The sequence below is a fragment of the Hypanus sabinus genome, unplaced genomic scaffold (assembly GCF_030144855.1).
Source record: "Hypanus sabinus isolate sHypSab1 unplaced genomic scaffold, sHypSab1.hap1 scaffold_264, whole genome shotgun sequence".
NCBI classification, from domain to species: Eukaryota; Metazoa; Chordata; class Chondrichthyes; order Myliobatiformes; family Dasyatidae; genus Hypanus; species Hypanus sabinus.
This window is the reverse complement of record NW_026780770.1, coordinates 420,456-447,793: the sequence shown is the minus strand read 5'-3', so window position 1 is coordinate 447,793 and position 27,338 is coordinate 420,456. Positions and strand designations below refer to the sequence as shown.

Here is a 27,338-nt window from a genome sequence, read left to right as displayed (position 1 = left end):
TGACACCACCGCCGATTCCTGCGCCTGAGCCCTGATTGCAACCTGGCTAGCACGCTTTGGGGTACCGGCCCACATTACCTCCGACAGAGGTGCCCAGTTTACCTCCAGCTTGTGGTCAGCGTTGGCCAGCCTGTTGGGAAAGCAACTGCCTACCACCCACAGTCGAACGGACTAGTGGAGCGTTTCCACAGTCATCTGAAGTCGGCTCTCATAACCCGCCTGAAAGGGCCTAACTGAGTGGACGAGCTTCCTTGGGTCCTGCTTGGAATCTGCACAGTGCCCAAACAGGATCTGCACACCTCATCGGCCAAGTTGGTGTACGGCGACCCCCTGGTCGTCCCAGGAGAGTTCATACCAGCCCCAAGGGGGCAAGAGGACGAACCCGCAGCAGTCCTGGACAGACTACGCGAGAGGCTCGGCAGCCTGGCCCCCGTACCGACTTCACAGCACGGACAGATCCCGACCTGCAGAACTGTAAGTTTGTATTTGAACAAAGGGGCGGACACCGGGCACCGCTACAGAAGCCGTACGAGGGGCCGTTCTAGCTGATTAAGAACAACGGTTCCATGTACGTTCTGGACATTGGGGTGAAAGAGAAGGTTTTCACGGTGGACCGGCTCAAACCAGCCCATGTGGACTTGGCGCTGCCGGTCAAAGTTCAGGCACCGCGGCGTTGCGGCAGACTGCCGAAACAGAGACTGGTCCTGACTGTGGAATTTGGGGGATATATCGCCGGTTCTGGGTTGGGGGGTTATGTGGCGACTCACTATCTAGGCAGGCGAACCATCTCACAAATAGCCCGCGCGCGGGAAGAGACTTTTGTAATGAATCGCTGACGTCATATCCGCCCGGAGAGGGCGGGAACAGTACTGAGTAAAGCCAGTGCCGCGAAGTTTGAATAAACTGGTTTTGAGTGCAGCTTACTGACTGAGTGTCATTACTCCTAACTCTGCGTGCAGCACATCGCTACAATGCAAAGGTCATCTTCAGAGGCTCAGTACTCTCCTTACTCAATATCTACAGTAGCATGGAGTATATCTCGTTAAGTCCCTGTGACTTATCGAACTTAATACCTCTCAAAAGATCCAGCGCATGCTCTTTCTTAAAGTCCATACACTCATGCGTTTCAGTCTGTGGCAAGTCATCCCCACAATTGCCAAAATCCTTTTCACTGTGAAAACTGAAGCAAAATACTCAGTATCTCAGAATATTTCAATAATCGGCAGGTTGAGAAGCGTCTGTTGAGAATGTAGCGGTGAGATTTACCCAAGCTAATTTGCCATTGCTGGCGACTTCCCCCACCCCCCGCAGATCTGTTATACTTGCATGACACACCCTCAGCTCCCATGCTGATTGTTACAAAAGTCGGTGATATGTATTGGGTCCTTTATTAGCAATCAGCAAACATACAAACGTGTGCCCATGAAACTGAACTGTACCCAAGTGTAAGTTTATCGTATTTGAGTGGATAATAACAAGATACATTGCATCCGTCTGTCCCCAGCTGTGTACTCCACTGAAGAAAGCACAAATGTGTAACTGATACCCCTTGCATTTACCACACCGTCACTGATGCGACTAGTTACCATAAAAAGCATCATTAATGCACAACACAGAATACAATGCTGATAGAGAACAGATACATGGCTCCTACACTCATCTCAGCTCTGATACAGGGTCTTCCACCTGAAATATTAACATACTGTCTGTCTTGTTGATTAATTCCATTTTTTTGTTTTAGTTATATTGACGATTTTTCCCAACTGGCTGTTTTGGAGGTATTGAATGTCGACATTGTGTTTAATAAGGTGTCATATAGCTAACTATCTGATAATAGCCTGGTGATATGCTGACAGAAATCTTAACCAAGTTTTGATGCTAATATTGGACAAATTCCTGCCGGAAAAAACTATAGCGGTTCAGGGCAAGATGTCACGATGCTATGTGTGGCATTGCATTGTTCAGGATGTCAGAGTGTTTCTCTAAAGACTCAAATCATATAATGCCGTAGGTGTCAAGGCCAGGGACTGATAACCTGAAAGGAGACGGTGAGAATCAGGTGTGACTGAGAAATCTGTATAATCCAGTGACGAGAGGAATAGAAGTCTCATCATCAGCAGAAATGGTTCACTCCACACTGCTGTAACACTTGTCCATTACTCACCACAGCGCCACCAGTGGTAGGAGGACCAAAGCAGTGGGCGTTGTCTGCTCAATCTGCCTCTGCATTCTGTAGACGCAACACTCCTGGTCCATGACACAAGATTGGTTCCTAAAAGGGAATTGCCTGCAATGCAGAGAGTAGATACCCTGGATAATCCTGGCCCAGTGTACAATCCAGGGAGAGATCGGAAATGGACATTGTGTGACTGTGGGTGGATGGGTGCAGGTGGATCCGGCCATGTCAAGGCTTCAGTGGATCGGCCCAAGATGTTTGGAAGTGTTTGCCTCCGTTTAAAAACAATACAGTGTTCTCCTTTAATTAATGTCTGACCCTCTTGTTGTTGTTTTGTTTTGTAGTAGAACAGTAAAACTGATCACGCCTGTCCCCAAAATGGGTCAAGGTTCGAGCAGTGGAGGAGTTCAAGTGATATCAACATCGGGAAAGGACACGGGTATGTTGGCGAAATATTTTAATTTATAAATACTCTGATGATTCTGCGTCTGGGTTTAATGCAATATAGGCAATTCACAAAATACTTGTGAAAACTGAGCAGAGAGATGAGAGAGAGAGAGTTGACATCTCTGGGGAAAACACAGTCACACATGGAAGGAGGACAGTTACCGTCTGCTCCTGCTCCTCTGACAGATTGTGATGCACATTAAAATAGCGAGTTACACCAGAAGACAAGACTTTCTCCGGATGATGTAAGTTTCAGGCAACAAAAAGACACACAAAATATCGGCAGAACTCAGCAGGATCCATGGAGAGGAATAAACAGTTGACATTTCAGATCAGGACCACAAGGAATAGAAAGTAATGTGACAATATCTAGAATTTCTGTCCCCTCATTTCCAGTCCGATGAAGTCCTTGGCCTAAGACATTGATTGTTTATTCTCCTCCATAGACGCAGCCTGACCTGCTGAGTACCTGCAGCATTTTGTGAGATATTCCAGAGATTTGCTGAGGAAGGGGTTGACCAGGCAGGCAGACAGTATCCCAGAGCAAAGAGCAAAGTGGTGGTGATGGGCAGTACCAGGAGAGTGATGGTGATAGTTACTGTATTCCCAGCAATACGCAGAGTCCTTTCCAAACAGAGAGGTATACTCCTGGGGACACGAAAGAGCAGACTTCAACAGATGGAACTGTGCCACCTCCTACACCCCCGGTGACCCCCACCCCCCAGCCCAAACCCGTTCTTCTCCCCCCCCCCCCCCCCCATATATATATTTCGGACTGTGTTTTGTGGTGATCTTTAGGTTCCAGAGAAAAAGTTACTACCAAGTATGGTGTATTAATTTCTTTAATGCTCCTAATTATTTTCCTTCACAGGTCTGAGCTCAGCAATCACCGAGCTCCTGACAAGCTGGAATGATTCCCAGCTGCTGCAGTTGACGGACTTCTACCGGGACAGGCTGGAGCAGGCGATGGAAGGAGGGGTGCACGGAGTGAGCCTGGCATTAACGGCCGAGAATCAGTTCAGTGGAGAGGAACATCGGGTGAGTGGGAGGGAGAATGGGTTTGAATTTTCACACATCACAGGACTGATGGGTGTCGAGACTCTCACTCATTGGATAATAGAGCATAAAAACAAATCAGAAATAAATATATATAATTCTTAAAAATGTGAATCTCAAGCAATGATTGAAAAACTTGTACATACCCATGCTGGCAGCTCAATGCTCAGAATGAGTGTAGGCAACAGTTCTATGATGTTGCAATAAATGAGCTTAAGTGGAAATACGACAGGAATTTTTATTTCGGGAAGACTGTACAGTGTGACGGCAGGATTCAGTGAGAACCGGGGCATTACGACCGGATACCACAGGAGCTCGAGTGTGTTTCGTTCTGGGTGGAGATCATTCCGTTACAATCTGTAACTGCAAACAGTGTCGACAAGGGAATACTGCATTTTGTAATGTGTAATCACTGAATAAACCTCCACTGGAAAAGGCAAAGGAAAGGCATCAGGTGTCAGCCGGTAATCCGCTGTCATGTTGGACACTGGCGGACTGAGGAGATGAATCACATCATCTTTTCTGCAACATCTCTGAGGTTGCTTACTCTGTTATAAAAACCCTCCTGACTTCCAGACAGGATCAGCACCCGTCCGGGTGACTGCTCAGTATGATCCCGTTACAGAGCACATCATTTACTTCTCATTCCCTGTGTGAATCTGTCAGCCCCCAATACATTCACTGTTACTCTTCACAGAAAATCTCTGATCTCGCTGATAAGGGAGAGCGGGCGGACAGTTCTAAACTCCTCCTGAGCCTGGTGATGGAGAAAGTCTCCCGTGCCCGGAGGATGATGTGGGAAACCTTTGTGAAAATGCGGATTGGTGTCCCAAAGCTGGACAAAATACTGAAGGAAATACAGATATATGGTGAGATAATATCAGAGATTAATTCAAGTTTGGATTGAATACAGCACACTTTAAAATTTTACAAAAATGATTTCCTTAATTTGTTGATATTCAAACAGGTTGTGATCCTTCCCATCAAACAATTCCCAGTCAAATTTTACTAAAGGTTCCTAGTGCACAGAAATGTAAGTGAACATGCATTAAACATTGAAGAGTATAACACAGGAATAAGCCATTAGGCAAATAATATTGTGCTGGAACAGCTATGAAATAAATCAAACAAAACTGAAGTCTAATCTCTCCTTCCTGCAGCATGTCCCCATGCCTCCATCTTCCTTACATCCATGTGCCTGTCCAAAACTCCCTTAAAAGCTTCTAGTACTTTGCTTCTGCCACCTTACCAGGTAGTACATTCCAGGCAGCCACAACTCTCTGATTAAAAAAAATAGCTATCCCTCACATCCCACTTCATTCTACACCTTCTCACCTTCCTCTCACCTTCTGTATATTCCCTCTGGTAATAGACATTTCAACCGCGGGAAACCGATTGTCTCTGTCCACTCTATCTATGCCTCTCGGAATCTTGTCGTCCTGTGTCCGAGCTCCTCTCAGCCTCCGATGAACCAGGGTAAATCTAATTTTATCCAGCCTCTCATGATAGCACATGCTCTCTAAACCAGGCAGCATCCTGGTAAACCTCTTCTGCTCCCTCTCTAAAGCCTCAACATTCCTCCTGTAGTGGAGCAATCAGAACGGTACACAATCACCCAGATGAGGCTGAAGCGAAGTTCATAAATTTGAAACTTGACCTCCGTTGCCACCAGCGGTTGTAATTTGCGTCAGGCGGTTCAGTTGTTGCGCCATGAGGATCTGACCAGGTAAATACTGGCACTGTGACAGAGAACACAGTGAGACACAGAGAAACGTGTTTGCTAGAGGGAGAGTTTTCACAGGACAGTTTGAGGAAAGAGGCAGAGAGCTGGCGAGTTTGGGGAAAGTGGTCACACCGCTCTGGGGCCTGCAACTACAGATCCCCACCGGAGTCTGAGTGGAGAAGGGGCGATCTGGAGATGGGGTGAAAAAAAACTTATATTTCCTCACAGCAAATAGTGAAAACATTCCCTTGCCAGCCACTGCCCCTCCTGAACAGCCTCATCCTGAACCATTTTCCAAACTCCCCCCGTTCCCGCAGATTATCTTTTCTCAGAGTTGGGTCCTGACACAGTGTGAGACTCCACACACCACTGACAGGTCTCCGACCCACTGTAAAACTCCAAATATACCCGACAGGGTCCTGACACTGTGAGACCCCACAACACCCTGAGAGGGTCCTGACACACCTTGATACACGACACACCCTCGACAGGTTCCTGACACTCTGTCAGAACCCACACTCCCCTGGCAGGGTTGTGACACACTGAGAGAACCCACACACCCCTAACAGGGCCCCGACACACTGGGAGACAACACACACCCCTAACAGGGTGTTGACACATTATGAGACTCCACACACACTTGACAGGATCCTGACACACTGAGAGACCACACACACTTCTAACAGGATCCTGTCGAAGATTGAGACCCCACACATCCCCTGTTAGGGTCCTGACACACAGATAGAACATACACACTCCTGTTAGGGTCCTGACACACAGTGAGACCCCACACACCCCTGACAGGTTCCTGATGCACTGTGAAACCCCACATACCCCTGACAGGGTCCTGACACACTGTGAGACCCCACACACACCTTCAGGGCCTCTCACACAGTGGGCCCCCACACTCACTTAGTAGGGTCCACAGAAACTGTGGGACCCACACACGATTGGCAGGGTCCTGACACACTGTGAATCCTCACATACCCTGAGAGAGTCCTGACACACTGCAAGGTCCCACACACCCCTGACATGGTCCTGACACCCTTTGATACACTACACACCCTTGACAGGGTCCTGACTCACTGTGAGACCCCACACAACTGACAGGGTCCTGACACACTGTGAGACCCCACGCACCCCTGACAGGGTCCTGACACACTGTGAGACCCCACACACCCCTGACAGGGTCCTGACACACTGTGAGACCCCACACACCCCTGACAGGGTCCTGACACACTGTGAGACCCCACTTACCCCTGACAGTGTCCTGACACACTGTGAGACCCCACACACCCCTGACAGGGTCCTGACACACTGTGAGACCCCACACACCCCTGACAGGGTCCTGACAGGCTGTGAGATTCCACATACCTCTGAAAGGTTCCGGACATACCGTGAAAACCCACACGCCCCGACAGAGCTCTGACACACGATGAAACTCCTGGCAGGAGCCTGAGACACTTTGAGTCCTCATACACATCTGGCAGTGTTCCGACACACTGGGAGACTCCGCACCCTCCGAAGATGATCCTGACAAACATTGAGACCCCACGATCCCTTAGCATGCTCCCGACATGCTGTGAGATTGCACACACCCTTGGCAGGTTCCCAACACACTGTGAGACACCACTGCCCCCTGAAAGAGTCCTAAGACAAAGTGAGACCCCAAACACCTTGTAAGGATCCGGACACGCTGTGATATTGCACACACCACTGCCAGGAACCTGACCCACTGTCCGACCCCAGAAAACCCTGACAAGGTGCTGACCCAATGTCCAACCCCAGAAACCTGGCAGGGTCCTGACACATTGTGAGACCGCACACAAACCCGGCAGTGTCCGGACACACTCTGAGACCCTGCGGGCCCCTGGCAGGTTCCCGACAGACTATGAGATGCCACACACACATACAGGGTCCTAACACACTGAGAGACACCACACACTCCAAAGGGGATAATGACAAACATTGAGATCCAACATACTCCTGATATTGTCCTGACACACTGTGAGACCACATTCCTCCCCCCCTGCCCCCCCCCCGACAGGGCGTTGACATATTGTGAGAGGCCAGACACCCCAGACAGGGTCCTGTCACACTGCGAGACCCCACACACCCCTGACATGGTCCTGACACCCTTTGATACACTACACACCCTTGACAGGGTCCTGACATACTGTGAGACACCACACACCCCTGACAGGGTCCTGACACACTGTGAGACCCCACACACCCCTGACAGTGCACCTGCTGATGCGCAAAGTTACTTCTTTGAATCAGTGACGGTGGGAGTGGAGGAGGAGCTGTGATTCTCCGACCTGTTCCTTTGACAGAATGCCCACTGCCCGCTTCTCTATCTCCATACGCCACATCAACACTGGGGATGAAAAGTTTCTTCCTCAGGGAAAAATGACAGCTGTGACAGTAGTGGGAGATTCTCCAGTACGGGACAGTCAGGGGTCAGTAAACTACCAGGGAAATACTCACCTTCACAGCACAGTTAATGTGGAAATGAGAAGACTTGGTGTTTATCTGGACCAGGCCTCTCTGTCCGGTCAGTGGTCTGGTAAATGAAATTACTTTACTGTACGAACATCCATTGGTGAGTCCAATCAATACAATAGATCTGAGCTAACTCCTGTCTGCTTAAATACTGAATTCAGCGTTGAGACATCTAACAGTTTGTCCACTGTTTGTTCCCATGGAAGATGTTCAACAGAAACACAAGGAGACTCTGCGGGCACAAACTGAAACACTGAGAGTGAGCACGATCCTGATGAGGGAGAAGGTGAAGGTTTTCCAGCTGGTTGACCGATACGCTGAGCTCACGGTCATTTCTACTGTTCGAGATCGGACACTGGTGGAACATGAGTTACTGGCAAGAGGCAGAGACCACGAGGAGTGGAGAGAGAAACATCTCCGCAGAGAGCTGGAGAAAATCCGAATGGATCAGCTGTTCCAGAGCAGCTTTTCGCGAAGTAAATCCGAATCTGGGAGTTCAGCAGCAGTGGCTGGAGTCCCGGGGATCGGGAAAACAACAATGGTACAAAAGATTGTTTATGACTGGGCCATGGGGAAAATGTACCAACAATTCCAGTTTGTCTTCAGTTTCAAATTCCGGGAATTAAATTTCATTAACTGCAGACTAAACCTGAGGGAACTGATTCTAGATCAGTATCCTTACTTTGGGAATACCCTGAGAGAAGTCTGGAAGAACCCAAAGGGATTGCTGTTTATATTCGATGGTTTGGATGAATTCAATGACAAAATTGATTTTTCTGACAGTCAGAGAGACACAGAACCTCAGTACACATGCACAGATCCTGAATTCAAGTGCAAGTGTCTGACATTGTGTACAGTTTAATCCAGCACAAGCTGCTCCCGGGGTGTTCAGTGCTGGTGACCACACGTCCCATTGCATTACATTTATTGGAAAAGGCTAAGATCAGTGTCTGGGCTGAAATCCTGGGATTTTCTGGTGAGGAACGGAAGAAATATTTCATCAGACATTTTGAAGATCAGACGGTGGCGGCAGCTGTTTTCAAACACGTGAAGGAGAACGAGATCCTGTACACCATGAGCTACAACCCCTCCTACTGCTGGATCCTCGCTCTGGCACTGGGCCCCTTCTTCACACAAAGAGTCAGGGACCCACAGCAAGTTCCCAAGACCATCACCCAACTGTACTACTATATTTACAACATCCTAAAAAACCATGGCCGTGAGATTGAGAACCCCCGTGATGTGTTTCTCAGGGTTGGTCAGATGGCCTTCAGAGGAGTGTCCGAGAGGAAGATTGTGTTTACAGATGGAGATTTGATGAAGTACAATCTGCAGCCTTCCCAGTTCCTGTCCGGGTTCCTGATGGAGCTTTTGGAGAGAGAGGATTCTGCCCGGAGTGTGGTCTACACATTCCCACACCTCACCATCCAAGAGTTTGTAGCTGCAGTCGCACAATTCCTGACGATACATCCCGAAGAAATCCTGAAATTCCTCACTGATCTCCACAACACGACAGATGGGCAATTTGAGGTTTTTCTCCGTTTTGTTGCTGGGCTTTCCAACCCAATGACAGCTCGGGGCCTGGAAGAGTTTCTGGGTCCATTCCCTCATCAAACAACCTGCCGGGTGATTGACTGGGTGATGGAGGAGGTTAAACGCCAGAGTGGAAACACAAAGAATGAAGCTGGTAAAAGGATCCTCCTGATCACATTGCACTACCTGTTTGAGTCTCAGAATCGTGGACTGGCTCAGGCCGCACTAGGATCTATGGAAACACTGCCACTCAGTGGAATGATGCTGACCCCGACTGACTGTGCGGTCCTGTCTCATGCCATCGGACTCTGTGATACAATGAAATACCTCAACCTGGAGAAATGCCATATTCAGTGTGAAGGAATACAGCGGCTGGGATCTGGGCTGCACAAGTGCCAGAAGTTGATGTAACTTGATTTATCTCTCACTCTGAACTGTGAACCTGCCTCATTGTGTTGTTTCAATGTAAAGGAATTTTGGTAAATTTGTTGTAAATCAGATTGTGAAGATTTGTGACAAATGACCAGGGGATTGGTCAGTAAATCCCCAGGGACGGGAGGGTTCTGTGGATTCTTGTGAAGGGATGTTGGAGACTTCATCAGATCAGTGAACAACGACCATTGGTTGAATGGTAGTAAATCACAGGAATGGCCGTGTTTCTCGCTGCCTGTGACACGTCCATTGACAATGTTCCTTCTCACTGTGACTGACACCCAGACCGACACTGACTGCAGAAGCTGGGTCAGAGGTTCACACCCCCTTCCGGGTGAGGGACAAGAGACCGTCAGCAGACTGCCCCAGTGAGAAGTAAAGAAATACCATTGTGAGATTGTCCTCCCCTGCCTCTCCCCGTGTGTGACTATCACCATCAGTCCACCTGTGTGACTGTGCTCAGCTTCAGATACCCAGACCCCATGGGTGCAACTCCTCTCCTGATTGTGGGCCTCAGTTCAGACCCACCCCTCCCGTACAATCTATTTCTGGATCATCTCATCTTGTGGGGTTATCTTTTCTCATCGGTATACTACTGTGGGACTTCTCATCCCCATTCCCCTTCCACCTGTGGGATCTCTTATCATTATCTCCTTCCGCCTGAGGGATTTCTCTTCCCCATCCCCTTCCTATCATAGATTCTGTCTTTCTATCCCTTTTCCTCAGGTGGGGTCTCTTCCACCGTCTCCCATGGACACTTACACAAATCTTCCTCACTGGGGGACTTTCTCCCATCCTTCCTCCCTGCCCCTCCTGACGCTCTCACATCAGGAACACATTTCTAACCACTGGGGAATGAGACAGTATATGTGGAGTTTACAGAGTCACACCAACAGACTAAAGTACTGACATTCGGTGAATACCCTGGAGCTGGGCAGTGAGGGGCATTGACAGTGATGGAAACTCTGATCAGTGATTTACTGAAGGGTTTAATGTTTCCTGAAATATCCGAGGGAGAGAATTTCCCCCCAGACCCATGGTTTGAATCACTTTGTTCATCAATCTGTCTATCTGTGTTTAGACTTGGGGAGAATGAACTGGGAGATTCAGGAGTGAAACTGGTGTCTGTGGCTCTGAGGAACCCGGAGTGTAAAATCCAGACACTGTGGTAAGTACCAGACTGTGGGAGATTGTGTTTACAGTCACTGGGTGTCTGACACTGAACATTAATGTAATCAGTAGAAACACAGAAACATAGAAAATATACAGCACAATACAGGCCCTTTGGCCCACAAACCTGTGTTGAACATATCCCTACTTTAGAACTACCTAGGCTGTACCCATGGCCGTCTATTTTTCTGAGCTCCAAGTAGCCATCCAGGATTCTCTTAAAGACCCTATCGTTTCCCCCTCCACTGCTACTGCCGACAGCCCATTCCACGCACTCAGTACTCTCTGCGTAAAAAAAAAAAACTTACCTCTGACATCTCCTCTGTACCTGCTTCCAAGTGCCTTAAAAATGTGCCCTGTCATTCTAGCCATTTCAGCCCTGGAGAAAAGCCTGACTATCCACACAATCAATGCCTCTCATTATCTTGTACACCTCTATCAGGTCAACTCTCATCTTCCATCACTTCAAGAGAAAAGGCCGAGTTCACTCAACCTATTCTCATAACGCATGCTCCCCAATCCAGACAACGTGCATCTCAATCTCCTCTGCACCCTTTCTATGGCTTCCACGTCCTTCCTATTGTGAAGCAATCAGAATTGAGCAGAGTACTCCAAGTGGGGTCTGTCCAGGGTTCTATATAGCTTCAACATTACCTCTCGACTCTTAAACTCAATCCCATGATTGATAAAGGTCAATATACCGTACTGCAGATTCAACCTGCGTAGATGCTTTGGGTGACATACGGACTCGGACCGCAAGATCCCTCTGAACCTCCACGCTGCCAAGTGTCTTACCATGAATACTATATTCAACCATCATCTTTGACCTACCAAAATGAACCACCTCACACCGATCTGGGTTGAACTCCATCTGCCATTTCTCAGCCCAGTTTTGCATTCCATCAATGTCCTGCTGTAACCTCTGACAGCCCTCCCCACTATCCACAACACCCCCAATCTTTGTGTCATCAGCAAATTTACTAACCCATCCCTCCACTTCCTTATCCAGGTCATTTATAAAAATCGCAAAGACTGGGGGTCTCAGAACAGATCCCTGAGTCACACCACTGCTCACCGACCTCCGTGCAGAATATGACCCGTCTGCAACCATTCTTTGCTTTCTGTGGATCCACAAAACACTGTCCTCTTGGATCCCATGCCTCCTTACTCTCTCAATAAGCTTTGCATGGAGTACCTTATTAAGTGTCTTGCTGAAATCCATATACACAACATCTACTGCTCTACCTTCATCAATGTGCTTAGAAACATCCTCAAAAAATGCAATCGGGCTAGTGAGGCACGATCTGCCTTTCACAAAGCCACACTGACTATTCCTAATCATATTTTGCCTCTCCAGATGTTCATAAATCCTGCCTCTGTGGATCTTGTCCATTAACTTACTAACAACTGAAGTATGACTCACTCTTCTATAATTTCCTGGATTATCCCTATTCCCTTTCTTGAACAAGGGAACAACATTCGCAACCCTCCAATTCTCTGCAACCTCTCATGTCCTCAGTGATGATGCAAAGATCTTTGCCAGAGGCTCAGCAATCTCCTCCCTCGCTTCCCACAGTAACCTTGGGTACATCCCGTCATCTTCTGGTGACTTATCCAACTTGATGCTTTCCAAAAGTTCCAGCACATCCCCTTTCTTAATATCTACATTGTAAAGCTTTTCAGTCCACTGCAAGTCATCCTTACAATCACCAAGATCATTTTCCGTCGTGAATACTGAAACAAATGATTCATTAAATACCTCCGGTTCCATACGCACTTTTCCATTGTCACACTTGTTTGGTCCTATTCTCTCACATCTTATCCTCTTGCTCTTCACATACATGCAGAATGCTTTGGGGTTTTCCTTAATCCTGTCCGCCAAGGCCTTCTCATGACCCCTTCTCGCTCTCCTAATTTCATTCCTAATCTCATTCCTGCTAGCCTTATAATCTTCCAGATTCATATTATTATCTAGTTTTTTGAACCTTTCGTAAGCTCTTCTTTTCTTCTTGATAGATTTACAACGGCCTTTGCACACCACGGATCTTACCCTACCATCCTTTCCATGTCTCATTGGAACGTACCTACTCAGATCCCCACACAAGTATCCCCTCAACATTTTCTACATTTCTTTGGTAACTTTCCCTGAGAGACTCTGTTTCCAATTCATGCCTATAAATTCCAGCCTGATAGCCTCATAGATCCCCTTACTCCAATTAAAGGTTTCCCTAACTTGCCTGCTCCTGTCCCTCGCTAATGCTGTGGTAAAAGAGATAGAATTGTAATTACTATCTCCAAAATGATCTCCCACAGAGAGACTTGACAAATGGCCAGGTTCATTTTCCAATAGCAGATCAACTACAGCCTGGCTTCTTGCAGGCTTATCTACATATTGTGTCAAGAAACCTTCCTGAACATACCTAATGAACTTCACCCCATCTGAATACCTCAATCTAGGGAGATACCAATCAATATTTGGGAAATTAAAATCTCACACTTCAACAACCCTGTTATTATTACTCCTTTCCAGAATCTGTCTTCCTATCTGCTTCTTGATGTCCCTGTTACTGTTGGGTGGTCTATACAAAACACCCAGTGGAGTTATTGATCCCCTTCCTGTTCCTAACTTTCACCCACAGACACTCCATAGATAACTGCTCGATGAAGTCTTCCTTTTCTGCAGCCGTGACACTATCTCTGATCAACGGTGCCACACCCCCACCTCTTTTGCCTCCCTCCCTATTCTTTCTGAAACATATAAAGCCTGGCACTCGAAGTAGCCATTCCTGTCCCTGAGCCATCCGAGTCTCTGTAATGGCTACAACATCATAGCTCCAACAGCTGGACCACGATGTGAGCTCACCCACTTTGTTCATCATACTCCTTGCATTATCACCTGCCTATCTTCCCTCTCGCACTGTCTCCAAATTTTCTCTATTTGTGAGCCAACCTGCCTTTCCTTTCCCACGCCCAGCAATTCTATTTAAACTCTCCGCAACAGTCTTGGCAAACGTTCCTGCCAGGATATTGGCCCCCTGGGATTCAAGTGGAACCCATCCTTTTTGTGCAGGTCACACCTGCTCCAAAAGAGGTCCCAATGATCCAGAAATCTGAATCCCCATCTCCTGCTCCAATCCCTCAGCCACGCATTTATCCGCAACCTCATTCTATTCCTATTCTCACTGTCATGTTGCACATGCAGTAATCCCGAGATTACTACCTTTGCGGTCCTGTTACTCAACTTACTTCCAAACGCCCTGTAGTCCGTTTTCGGGACCTCTTACCTTTTCCTACCTATGTCATTTGCCCCAATAAGTACCACAACCTGTGGCTGTTCTCCATCCCACTTAGAATATCTTGGACGCAATCTGAATCATCATGGCACCTGCGAGGCAAACTACCATCCGAGTTTCTGTCCTGTGTCCAGAGCAACGCCTGTTTGACCCGCTAACCATAGAGTCCCCTTTCTCTACTGCCATCCTCTTCCTTTCTCTGCCCTTCTGATCCACAAGGCCAGACTGTGCCAGGGGCACGGCCAGTGTTACTTCATCACCCCAGCCCCCAAGCTGTCACCCCCTCCAGCCGTACTGAAACAGGAGTACTTATTTTCAAGGGGTACAGCCACAGGGGTACTCTCTAGTACCTGCTTCTTGCCCTTCCCTCTCCTGACTGTGACCCACTTCTTCAGTCTCCCGTGGCCCCGGTGTGACCACCTGCCTGTAACTCCTCTCTATCACCTCCTCGCTCTCCCTGACCAGACGAAGGTCATCGAGATGCATCTCCAGTTCCCTAACTCGGTCTCTAAGGAGCTGCAGCTCGACACACCATGTGCAGTCTCCAGGATCTCCCACATCTGACACTGAGCACAGAAAACCAGCCTCACACACATGCTCTCTGTCTGTATTGTAAACAGATAACCTACCTCGCCTCGACCCTTTATCGCCGAAGCCCCGTTGAGCCAAAGCCTTCCTACTCTGTCTCCCGCTCCTCTGACGCTCGCTCTGTAAATCTGTCTTCCTTTTAAACTCTTCTCGTTGTTCTCAGTGGCCGACGCGCAGTCGTGCTGCAGAAAGAAAAATCAGTAATTGTGTTACCGATAAACACTGGGAATTTGTACCTTCTCCTGTCTCTCTGTGTCCTTCACCCTCACTCTCTCTCATCTCGAGGCTGGACACTGTCGGTCTCACAGATTCTGGTGCTGAGGATCTCGCCGCTGCTCTCAGTACAAACCCATCACTAATGGAGCTGAACCTGAGTTATAACGAACTTGGAGATTCAGGAGTGAAATTAGTATCTGCAGCTTTGGGGAACCCGGAGTGCAAAATACTGAAACTGCAGTAAGTACCAGACTGTGGGAGATTGTGCTTACAGTCTCTGGGTGTCTGACATTGAACATTAATGTGATCAATAATTGCGTTACTGATAAACACTGGGGATTTAAACCATCTCCAATCTCTCTGTGTCCTTCACCCTCATTCTCTCTCATCTCCAGGCTGTGGAAAGTCGGTCTCACAGATTCTGGTGCCGAGGATCTCGCCTCCGCTCTCAGTACAAACCCATCACTGACGGTGCTGGACCTGAGATACAACTCTCTGACAGACCGATCTGTCCCTGCTCTCCGCCGCCTCATACTGACCCTCCCGAGTCTGGAGCGGATCCTGTGAGTGTTTGTGTTAATGTTCAATGTGATAAAATATCAGCGGATCCGCGGTTTTTCTGGTGATGTTTGTCTGTGAGTGTTGTTGAAACATTAACCCCAGTCCCCTGTTACTGACACTGTTGTGTAATCTGTTTATTTTATATTTATTCTCCCATCTGTTTCAGGCTGTACAGTAACCGGTTCAGTTGGACCGGGGAGAAGGAACTGAGATCTCTGCAGGAACCCAGACCCGGACTGAGAGTGATCGTGTGAACATCCCCGCCCACGGGATGGGGACATCTTGGCCGATTCCCTGCCCTCAACTTTAACACCCTCCCTTACCTTTAATGGCCATGCGCCGGGGGTGATTCTCAACGCTTTTAATGGAACCGGCTCAGACCTCGCGCTGTGCGTCGCTCGGAGCGGTCCCACTGTGATGTGTTTCCGCCTGTTGTTCGGCGGGTCAGCTTCCGCCGGATGTGCGTGTTTGAGACTCCCTCGTGACACCCCAGAGAATTACCCATCTGCACCATTCCATCACTCAATTCATTCCACCCTAAAAAATCTCATTTCAGGGAAGCAGGCACCATCAATTTGTGGGAGACTCCTGGGAGTGCTGGGATGTCTGCAATAGAGACATTAACTCCTTAGCAGCCAGCCAGCTAGTTTAAATAGCGTTAGCTATGCTAGTGAACGAATGACACCGTTAAACTCACCTCAACAGTGATTTAACCTCCCCATGGGCAATAGAAGACTCAATGTTGCAAACAGTGCAGCGAACAACACTGTCATTATTCCTGACCCCTATTAGGCAGGGGTACACTTCAGTGTAGTCTGGGGTGAAGTACGGTATATATTTTTTTTAACTCTGCCATGGCAGAGTATTCAATTCTCTCTCTCATTCTCAAAAAAATCGATTTGCGGGATATCGTATATAATTCGCGGCCGTCAGGGAGCCACTATCAATCTGCGGGAGACTTCCGGGAGAGGTGGGTTGTCCGACGCTTCACTTGAAATTGCCGCTGGGGAGAGAGTGACGGCTTTGGTAGAAGTGAGTGCAAGAGAGGGAGGGACGCGTTGATTTAAAATGGGTGAATGGGTGAAGAGGGAGGAATCAGATCGAGGAGGGTAGGAGATGAGACCCACTCCCTCAGCCTCTCTCTCTGTCCCCTCTTCTCTCTCCATCTCTTCCCCCACCTCTCTCTCCCCACCTTATCCTCTCTCCACCCTATCCTCCTCTCTCCACCCTATCCTCTTCTCTCCACTCCTGCCCCACGCTATCCTCTCTCCACACCTCTTCCCACTCTATCCTCTACCCACCCTTTTATTACTTTTCTGCCCGCATCTCTCTCTACACCTCCCGCTCTCTTGATCCCTCCCCACGCTGTTCACCTCCCCCATCTCTTAAACCCATACCTCGCCGCCGACACACATATCCCCCGTGCACAGGAAGATTCCAATCACCACCGGAGGCTGTGCGGCGCAGCACTCGGGGTCCCTGCAGTTGGCGATGACCGTTAGGACTGACATCACCAGCGAGACCAAGCAGTTGACCAGCAAGATCACCGTGATCCCGCTGACAAACCTCTGCAAGATTCGGTGTTTGGCGGAGGCACAGAGCGGAGGAAGCATGGGAGGGGGAAGAGAGCAAGACGGAAAGAGAGACAGAGAGAAATGGGGTGAGAGACAGAGGAGAGAGGGAGTGAGGGGCATGGGTGGAGATGGCCGGGGAAGAGAGAGGGGTGAGGGAGAGTGGGTATTGGGGTAGGCGGAGGTGGGGAGACCCAGACGGGGAGGAAGGGAAGGGGGGAAATGGGTGAGGAAGAGAGGGGGTGGGGGGGGAGAGAGATGGGGGTAGGGAAGGGGGGAAATGGGTGAGGAAGAGAGGGGGTGGGGGGAGAGAGATGGGGGTAGGGAAGGGGGAGAAATAAGAGGTGGCAGTTGATCGAGGGAGAGACATGAGAGTCAGATGGGGGAGAGAGAGGTGAGAGGCAGGAGATGAGAGAGGTCAGACAGGGAGTGGAGAGAAAGGTGGAAAACAGAGGGGGGCAGAGACTGAGAGTGAGACATGGGCAGGGAGTTTCAAGATGGCGACGTAGACATTTGCCTTTTAGGCACTCTTCATTTTTCAAACTATAAGCCCCCTTTAATCAAATCTTTTCGTATTTAATCATATGGGTTGATACGGTTTACCATTTTTTAAAAAAAACTACCCTTGATTTAACCTTTTCAAACTTAAAATGGCTACAGTCAAGAAATCGTCTAAAGAGCCTGTATCGCTCGAGGCAATTTCTAACCTTCTGGATACTAAACTAGCAAGTTTGGAAAGTAAACTTGTGAGTTTGGAAAGCAAACTGGTAAATTTGGAAAGTAAACTGGTAAATTTGGAAAGTAAACTTACCTCAAAAATGTCTGAGCTTGAAGAAGTTGTTAGATCGCTTGATACCAAGTTGCAATCGCTGGCAGCAGATATTCAACGACATGAAAATAAGTTCGCGACTCTTGAAGAGTTAATTCATCAACAAATACGTACAATTGAAACATTGGAGAAAAAGGTAGTGTTGCCTACTCTAAAAGTAGAGCATTATAAGTTTAAAGTCACCGATCTCGCAGACAGAACTTGCGAATCATTGGACTTCCCGAAAATGTCGAGTCTGGTGACTCAATTGACTTTTTCTCTAACTTGCTGTGGGAAGTTTTTGGCGCTGATGCTTTGAGTGTTAAACCCACTATTGATCGCGCCCACAGAGTTTCGAGATTCTCGGCCTCGAGCGACAAGCCACGGGCTGTGATTGTTCGTCTCCATTATCCTCGGGAAAAAGCGCTCTTAATCCGCTTAGCTCGTCAGAAAGGTATGCTTTCTCACAGAAAAAAACAAATTTGTTGAAGATTATTCGTATGAAGTAATGAGAGCAAGAATCGCTTTAAAACGAGTGATGGCAGAGATTCATCAGGTCGGACTTAAACAAGCTTTAAGATATCCAGCGAATCTCAGAGGTACTTTGGGCGACGGTAACCTGCGCTTCTTTAAAACTCTGACAGACGCGAAGAAATTCCTCGAGGAATATCGATCTTCTTACATAAGTTGAACGATGTGTTATATCTCTGTTGATTCTCCTCAATGGTTTTTTATTGTGAGAAAATTTGGCTGTTTTCCTTAAAAAATGCCTGCAAATGTTGAAGAATTTTTGGAGAGAAGATGCCATTTCTTTTTGTGCTTTAATCCATGAAGCCGCGTTATAGTTTTTTACTTCGGTCTGTAGACTGGGTATTTTTATATCATGGTTATAGATGCTCTTTTAATTTTATTATAATGATTTTTTTTTTCAATTCTCTTTTTCTGAATTGTGTATACACATAATAAGAATTATTTTTAAGATGTTGTTTCTTCTTCCCATAAGACTTTGTTTGTCGATCTCGTTTATTTATCTGCTTGTATGTGAATATGGGATGGATGTTTTGGATTTTTAGACTTTTTTTGTATTGTAGTGATTATTGAATCCTCCTTCTATTCTACTTTGATGACTTTTTTTTTACTTTTTTGATCGATTGCTGAATTTACATTTATATTTTGTAATATGAGTTTTTGTCAAAATGTCGCTTCTTCTTCCCATAAGTCTTTGCCTTTGGAACATGTCATCTATTTATATTTGAATATGGGATTTTTCTTAAAAGCATATTTCACTTTTCTTTAAATTTTAATGTTTATTCTTTTTTTATTAATGACTTTTTGTTTTATTATATTACTTTTTTTCTCTCTGTTTTTCTTGATTGATATATCTTTTTTTTATCAACCCTTCATCTAAACCTGGGTGTTATATTGTATAGTCTTTTCTTACCTTTTCGTGGAGTTGCCATCTTGAAATGGGGGTAATATTAGTATTAGTTTGTGCGCCTGCCGCTTGGCTTTTTTTCGAGGGTTTGGGGGAGGGGGTAGGGGTCTTTTTCATGCTTTTCCTTTTTATTTTTTTTTTGCTTTTAGTTTATGGGCCGACTTTAAATTGTTAATACTGTTGAAGTGTCATGTTCTCCAGTTGCTCCTGAATCATTTCCCCTTCTTCCTGAGTTATGGGTTACGTGTCTTTTTTAACCTTTTATGAAATATACAACTAATATTGGCATGATGGATAAGTCTATTAATTTTATCTCCTGGAATACTAATGTTTTAAACCATCCGATTAAAAGTAAAACAATATTTAAAGTATTTATAGACTGAATGCTAATATTATTTTCGTACAAGAGACCCATAGTAGGAGGACGATAAGCAACGCTTTTTTAGGTTCTGGAAGGACCAACAATTTCACTCAAATTTTACTGCCAAAATTAGGGGCGTGTCTATTTTTATAGACCCCTCAATTTCGTTTACACATTATGAAACTATTTCTGATCCACAGGGCAGGTTTTTGCTGATTACTGGCTCACTCTTTAACCGAAAACTGGCTTCAGTTAATATTTATGCTCCAAACTTTGATTGCCCTGAATTTTTTGAACGTTTATTTACATCCCTTCCTAATTTAAATGAATATATGTTGATTATGGGTGGAGATTTTAATTGTTGTTTAAATCCCTTAATGGATAGATCTAAAACTATTCGAACTCTTCCGAATAGATCAGCCTTACTTATTAATTCCTTTAAGGTTGACTCGGGAATTACTGTAATATGGCGTCTTTTGTATCCCAAAGATAAAGAATTTTCGTTTTTTTCACATGTATATTATACTTATTCTAGAACTGATTATTATCTTATTGATCACCGTTTATTAACAGATGTTATTGATTATAAATATGATTCTATTGCCATCTCGGATCATGCTCCTTTGAAGTTATCTATTAAGGTATCGGATTGTTCCATTAGATCTTGGAGGTTCAATGCTACGTTGCTTCAGGATCCAGAATTTATTACCTTCATAGAACAGCAAATTGACTTGTCTTTTTTTTTTAACAAATGATATCAAAGAGATTGACAGAGGAATACTCTGGGACTCTTTTAAGGCTTTTATTCGTGGACAAATTATTTCATATTCCGCTGGTAAAAGAAAACAAAGGTATCTTGATATAGCTATGTTGGTGGATAAAATTAAAGAAATTGATAAGATTTATTCTGTGACTCCTGCCAAAGAACTTTATAAGAAGAGAGTTGAGCCTCAAATGGAACATAGCTTATTATTATCTTCTTCAATTGAGAATCAATTAATTAAGACGACGGCTCAATTTTATATTCATAGTGATCGAACTGGTAAATTGTTAGCTAACCAATTAAAAACTATTTCGACTAAGCGACAAATTATTAAAATTCGTAAACAAGATGGTAATCTGACTACTGATCATAAAGAAATTAACAAAACTTTCCAAGATCTTTATAAATTATATCAATCAGAATTTGATGGCGATATGTCCATGATGGATGATTATTTTTAATAATTTGAACATTCCCAAACTGACAGATCAAGATCGGCGCTTGTTTGATGCTCCTACTTTTGTGGCTGAAGTAGGAGAGGCTATTTCATGAATGAATTCAGGGAAAGCCCGAGGCTCTGATGGATATATCATGGAATTTTTAAAAACTTTTTCTTCTTTGCTTTCCCCATGGCTATGTGAAATTTTTAATGATGCTTTTATCAAGAAGAGATTACCTCAGTTTTTCTATGACGCTACTATCTCTTTAATTCTTAAAAAAAGATAAGGATCCTACCCTATGTGCATCCTATCGCCCTATATCATTATTAAATGTAGATTCTAAGATTCTTACAAAAATTTTAGCTATTAGGTTAGAAATAATACTGTCACAGATTATTTCAGAATATCAAACTGGGTTTATTAAGAATCGGTATTCCTTTTTCAATGTTAGAAAATTGATTGATATAATTTATACCTCTTCACCCAAAACCCCAGAATGTGTCATTTCATTAGATGCTGAAAAAGCTTTTGATAGAATTGAATGGACATACTTATTTAATACGTTAAAAAAAATTCAACTTCAGTTCTAAATTTATATCACGGATTAAACTAATATATTATAAACCTGTTGCTTCTGTTCTTACTAATAATTATAGATCCTCTTTTTTTCAATTAACTCGTGGTACGAGACAAGGTTGTCCTTTAAGTCCTCTATTATTTAATATTGCATTAGAACCTTTAGCCATTGCTATTCGTGAATCACCTGATATTTTTGGTATTACCCGTAATGAGAAGTTATATAAGTTATCACTATATGCTGATGACTTGCTGTTATATATTTCTGATCCTGATAGGTCTATTCCCGCTGTTCTATCCTTGTTAGTTCAGTTTGGTAGCTTCAATGGTTATAAATTGAATTTGAATAAGAGTGAATTATTCCCTCTAAATGAGCAAACTTTACTGAATGACAGGGTACCATTTAAAGTTGTTACTGATAACTTTACTTATTTAGGTATAAAGATTACCAAGAAACATAAAGATTTATTCAGATTGAATTTTTTACCTCTGCTTCATCAAATTCAACAACTTACTACTAGATGGTCTCCCTTATCCTTATCATTGGTTGGTGGATCAATGCTATTAAAATGATGATTTTACCGAATTTTTTATATTTATTTCAAGCTCTACCAATTTTTATCCCTAAATCTTTTTTTTGATAGCATAGATTCAAAAAGTTCCTCATTTGTGTGGCAACATAAAAACCCCAGGTTGAGTTAAAAACAGTTACAGAAACCTAAAAAAGATGGTGGCTTAGCTTTACATAACTTTAGATTTTATTACTGGGCGAATAATATTCGAAACTTAATATATCGGAAACATGATTTGGATTCACCAGTATGCCCACAGTGGGTAAATTTGGAATGTAATGATGCACGAGGATATTCTTTATTTTCCGTTCTTGGATCTTCTCCCCCGTTGATTTAGTCAAGTTTAATAAACAGATATCTAACCCTATTGTCAAACACACATTACAAATTTGGTTTCAATTTCGTAAGTTTTTCACTTTGAGAAATTTTGTTCTTGATAGCCCGATCTTATTTAACTTTTTTTTTAAACCCTCCTTAATAGATTGAGCCTTTAGTGTATGGAAAAGAAAAGGTATAAAATGTTTTCGTGATCTTTTTTTTTGAAGGTAGTTTGATGTCTTTTGATCAACTTTCTAACAAATTTAAATTACCAAAAACTTATTTTTTTAGATATTTACAAATCAGAAACTTTTTATATAAAGTTTTACCATCCTTTCACAATTCAACCCCGATGGATTTTTTAGATATAATTTTTAATTTGAACTCTTGTCAGAAGGGTTTAGTGGCTCTTATTTATAATATGATCATGAAGATACAACCAGAGGTGTCAGGTAGAATTAAATTACAGTGGGAAAAAGAGCTTCAATATACTATATCAACAGAAAAAAGGGAAAAAAATTATACAAATGTAAATACAAATGTATTCTTTTATATGTGCTAAACATGCTTTAATACAATTTAAGGTGGTACATAGAGCCCACATGTCTAAAGATAAACTTGCTCGATTCTTCTCCCATATTAACCCTCAATGTGACAGATGTCAATCAGAAGTTGCTTCATTGACCCACATGTTTTGGTCATGTCCCACCTTACATAATTATTGGAAGGATATATTTGCTCTCATTTCCTCGGTTTGGAATATTGATTTACAACCCCGTTTTATCACTGCAATTTCTGGTATACCATTTGAGGATGATAGTCAATTCTCCCCTTAAATTAGACGAACGATCGCCTTTGCAACTTTAATGGCTAGAAGGTCTATATCACAAAATTGAAAATAAGTAAACCCTCCTACCACGTTTCAATGGTTCTCTCAAACTATTTCTTGTTTGAGCTTAGAAAAAATTAGAAGTACTATTTTTGATCCATCAATTAAATTTGAAGAAACTTGGGGACCGTTTATTCGACATTTTCATATGAGTTAACTTGATCCCTTCTGGATCTTTTCTCTTTTTATCCTTGTTCTGGTATGGAGTTCCGGAGTTTTTGACACTATCATGTATATATAAACTATTATTATTGCCCATGTTAGTTTAGGGTTTTTTGCTTTATTTTAATATATATATTTTTTTCTATTTTTTTTTCTTTTTTCTCGTTTTGTGATTATCCTTTTTTATATACAATATAGGTTTGATTGATTATTTTATGGTGTTCTTTGTTGATATCTTAATAAGATATTGGTATACCATTATTAATATAACTTCAAGCCCAGTGTATTTATAACCTATTCAATAATATGTTATGTTATATTATTGTTTTTTTTTGTATATGAAATTTAAGAAAAAGATTTAAAAAGAAAAAAGAAAGAGACATGGGCAGGGTGAGAGGCGGAGAGGGGTGAAAGAGGAAGAGGGGTGAGAGATGGAGAACTTTAGCCTCTGATTAACGGAACGTGCCAAGTTTTGGTTTATAAGCATATAACAATTACAGCACGGAAAGAAGCAATTTCGGCCCTTCTAGTCCGTGCCGAACGCTTCCTCTCACCGAGTCCCACCGACCTGCACTCCGCCCATAACCCTCCTTTCCTTTCCTGTCCATATAACTATACAGTTTTACTTTAAGTGACAAAATCGAACCTGTCTCTACCACTTCTACTGGAAGCTCGTTCCACATAGCTACCACTCTCTGAGTAAAGAAGTTCCCCCTCGTGTTACCCCTAAACTTTCGCCCCTAACTGTTTACTCATGTCCTCTTGTTTGAATCTCCCCCGCTCTCAATGGAAAAAGCCTATCCACGTCAACTCTATCTACCCCCCACAGAATTTTAAATACCTCTATCAAGTCCCCCCTCAACCTTCTACACTCCAAAGAATAAAGACCTAACTTGTTCAAACTTTCACTGTAACTTAGGTGCCGAAACCCAGGGAACATTCTAGTCAATCCCCTGTGTACTCTCTCTATTTTGTTGACATCTTTCCTAAAATTCGGTGACTGTACACAATACTCCAGATTTGGCCTCACCAATGTCTTGTACAATTTTAACATTACATCCCAACTCCTGTACTCAATGCTCTAATTTATAAAGGCCAACATACCAAAAGCTTTCTTCACCACTCTATCCACCTGAGATACCACCTTCAGGGAACTATGCACCATTATTCCCAGATTCCTAGATTTTCCTAGATTTGTGGTTCCCTGGAAGCGGGGTCACAGTCAGACGGGGCGGTGAAGGCGGCGTTCGGCATCACCGCCATCGCCGGACAGGGCACCGTGTACCGGGGGCGGAAGTTCACGAGGAGCTACGAGGGTGTCGCCAGGACTCGAGGGGCTGAGTTACGGAGAGAGGTCGGGCTGGTGGGGACATCATTCCCTGGAGCGTAGGGGGGCCTTACAGAGGTGTGAAAACCACGAGGGGAATAGATGGGTGAATGTGCATAGACTGTTCCCCAGGGTCGGGGAATCTTGAACCAGAGGGCACAGGTTTTAGAGATTTGATAGGGACCCGAGGGAAAACGTTTTCACCCAGAAGGTGGCCCGTCTGTGGAAGGAGCTGCCGGAGGAAGTGGTCGAGGCAGGTTCATTAACGGACAGGGACATGGATAGGAAAGGTTCAGAGGGATACGGGTGGTCCGTCTGTGGAAGGAGCTGCCGGAGGAAGTGGTCGGGACAGGTACATTAACGACACTCGGACAGGGACACGAATAGGAAAGGTTTAGAGCGATACGTGTGGTCTGTCTGTGGAAGGAGCTGCCGGAGGAAGTGGTCGAGGGAGGGAGGGGGAGGAGAGGAGAGAGTGGCCGCTACAACAGAGGGGATGGAGGGTTCGGAGGAGGCTTGGCGTGTAGTGAGGGAGCGCTACCGCGAGGGGAGCAAGATAGCGCCGCGGGAGAGGGGGAAGGCCGTGGGTGCGGTTGGGGGTGTCTGGATGAGGGCTGGCTCGCTGGCGTGTGTGCGTGCGTGCGTGTGTGTGTGTGTGGTGTGTGTGTGTGTGTGTGTGTGTGTGTGTGTGTGTGTGTGTGTGTGTTAGGGGGCGGGCGGAACGCTCACCATCCGGCATCCGGTGTAGCAGTACCCGATTAGGGGAAGATGCGGACGTTCAGAGAGTACAGGATGAAGGCGGGAGTGCAGGCAAGGGCGCAGATCACTTTCGCAACCAGGCAGGCGATGGTCTGCCGTAGAGAAAGAGAGAGATAAATTGAGAAGTGACGGGGTGGGGGAGGAGGTGAGACAGAGAAAGAGAGATGGTGAGAGACAGTGAGAGAGATAAGTTTGAAAGGGACAGTGGATGTGAGAGAGAGGGGAGACAAAATGAACAGGGAAAGCAGCGAGACGGGGAAGCGAAGGAGTGTGTGTGGAAAGGGTGCGGGAGGAGGGACAGAGAGAGAGAGAGAGAGTGGGAGAGGAATTGAAAAGGGAGGAGAGACAGAGAGGGAACATAGAGAGTGGGTGAGAGACAGAGGGATGAAGAAAGAGAGGAGGACGGGGGTAAAAAGAGATAAGAGACGGGGGGTGATGGAGAGAGAGAGGGATGGGGAAAGAGAGAGAGAGCCAGAAAGTTGGAAAGATGAGGAGATAGGAACAGGGAGGGAAAAAAGAGAAAAAGAGAGAAATTGGAAGGGAGCTGGGGGGGGGGTGAGAAAGACTTGTTTGCTATGGTGAGGGTGGTGGTGTTGTCTGATGGACATGAATGTTTTTCCCTGCGGCTTGTTTTGAATAGAACACGACAGCACAGTACAGGCCCTTCAGCGCCCTCCATGTTGTGTCGACCCATATAAGCCTTAAAAATAGTACTAAACCCACACTACCCCGTAACCCTCCAGTTTTTCCATTTCATTTCATTTTTCAATCTTTTTATTGATCTTCCATTAAAGAATATACAAATCAGAGAAGGAGTTTAGCAAACAGATAATATAAAAGACATATAAACAGTAATACTAATCAGAACGTATATAATGTCAAAATCAGACAGGTAAAATGTTATGCTGTTATATATACAATGGTCAGAAAATTACAACTCCTCTTAGCAATCATAAAAAAAATTGGAATTTTTATTTGTTAAAGGGAACAAAAACCCTACTAACTAAACTGAAACAAAAAAAAGAACGAAACAAATAATGAAAAAGAAAGATTGGGCAGTCCAATTGAGGATAAAATTTTTAAAAAGTGAGAGAAAAAAAATCCTTCCAGTTATCTCTGAACCTTCACGGATAAGGATTTTCCCGAAAGAGAATAAAGAAAAATAAATTATATCATTAAATCCATTTTTCTTTCATCCATGCGCCTGTCCAAGAGGCTCTTAAATACCCCCTAATGTTTTAGCCTGCACCACCATCCCTGGCAAGTCATTCCAGGCTCCCACAACCCTCTGTGTAAAAAATTACCCCAATGCCTTCCCTAAACTTCCCCTCTTAATTTTGTACTGATGCCCTCTGGTGTTTGCTGTTGGTGCCCTGGGAGAGAGGGACTGATCATCCACCCTATCTGTGCCTGTCATAATCTTGTAGACCTCTATCAAGTCCCCTCTGAATCTTCTACACTCCAAAAGAAAAGTCCCAGCTCTGCTACTCTTACTTCATGTGACTTGTTCTCCAAACCCGGCAACATCCTGGTAAATTTCCTCCGCACCCTCTTCATTGCTTCCACATCCTTCCTATAATGAGGTGACCAGCATTGAACACAATACTCTAAGTGCAGTCTCACCAGAGATTTGTAGAGTTGCAATATACAAGGACACAGT

At 44.8% G+C, this 27,338-nt stretch overlaps 2 protein-coding genes across 2 annotated transcripts; both read left to right on the top strand.

Annotated features, from left to right (window-relative positions):
• The first annotated feature begins 464 nt into the window (after positions 1-464).
• LOC132388092 (uncharacterized) lies at positions 465-10,248 on the top strand. Its single transcript, XM_059960445.1, has 7 exons — positions 465-474; positions 2,521-2,615; positions 3,495-3,661; positions 4,377-4,548; positions 4,647-4,712; positions 8,111-8,380; positions 10,172-10,248. The coding sequence occupies exons 2-7, from the start codon at positions 2,555-2,557 to the stop codon at positions 10,246-10,248; spliced, it is 813 nt and encodes a 270-aa protein (XP_059816428.1). The 5' UTR covers positions 465-474; positions 2,521-2,554.
• Positions 10,249-10,610: 362 nt separating this feature from the next.
• Positions 10,611-17,373, top strand: LOC132388090 (ribonuclease inhibitor-like). Its single transcript, XM_059960442.1, has 4 exons — positions 10,611-11,037; positions 15,206-15,376; positions 15,532-15,699; positions 15,864-17,373. Exons 1-4 carry the CDS (start codon positions 10,826-10,828, stop codon positions 15,949-15,951), a joined length of 639 nt encoding a protein of 212 aa, XP_059816425.1. The 5' UTR covers positions 10,611-10,825; the 3' UTR covers positions 15,952-17,373.
• The last annotated feature ends 9,965 nt before the right edge of the window (positions 17,374-27,338 follow it).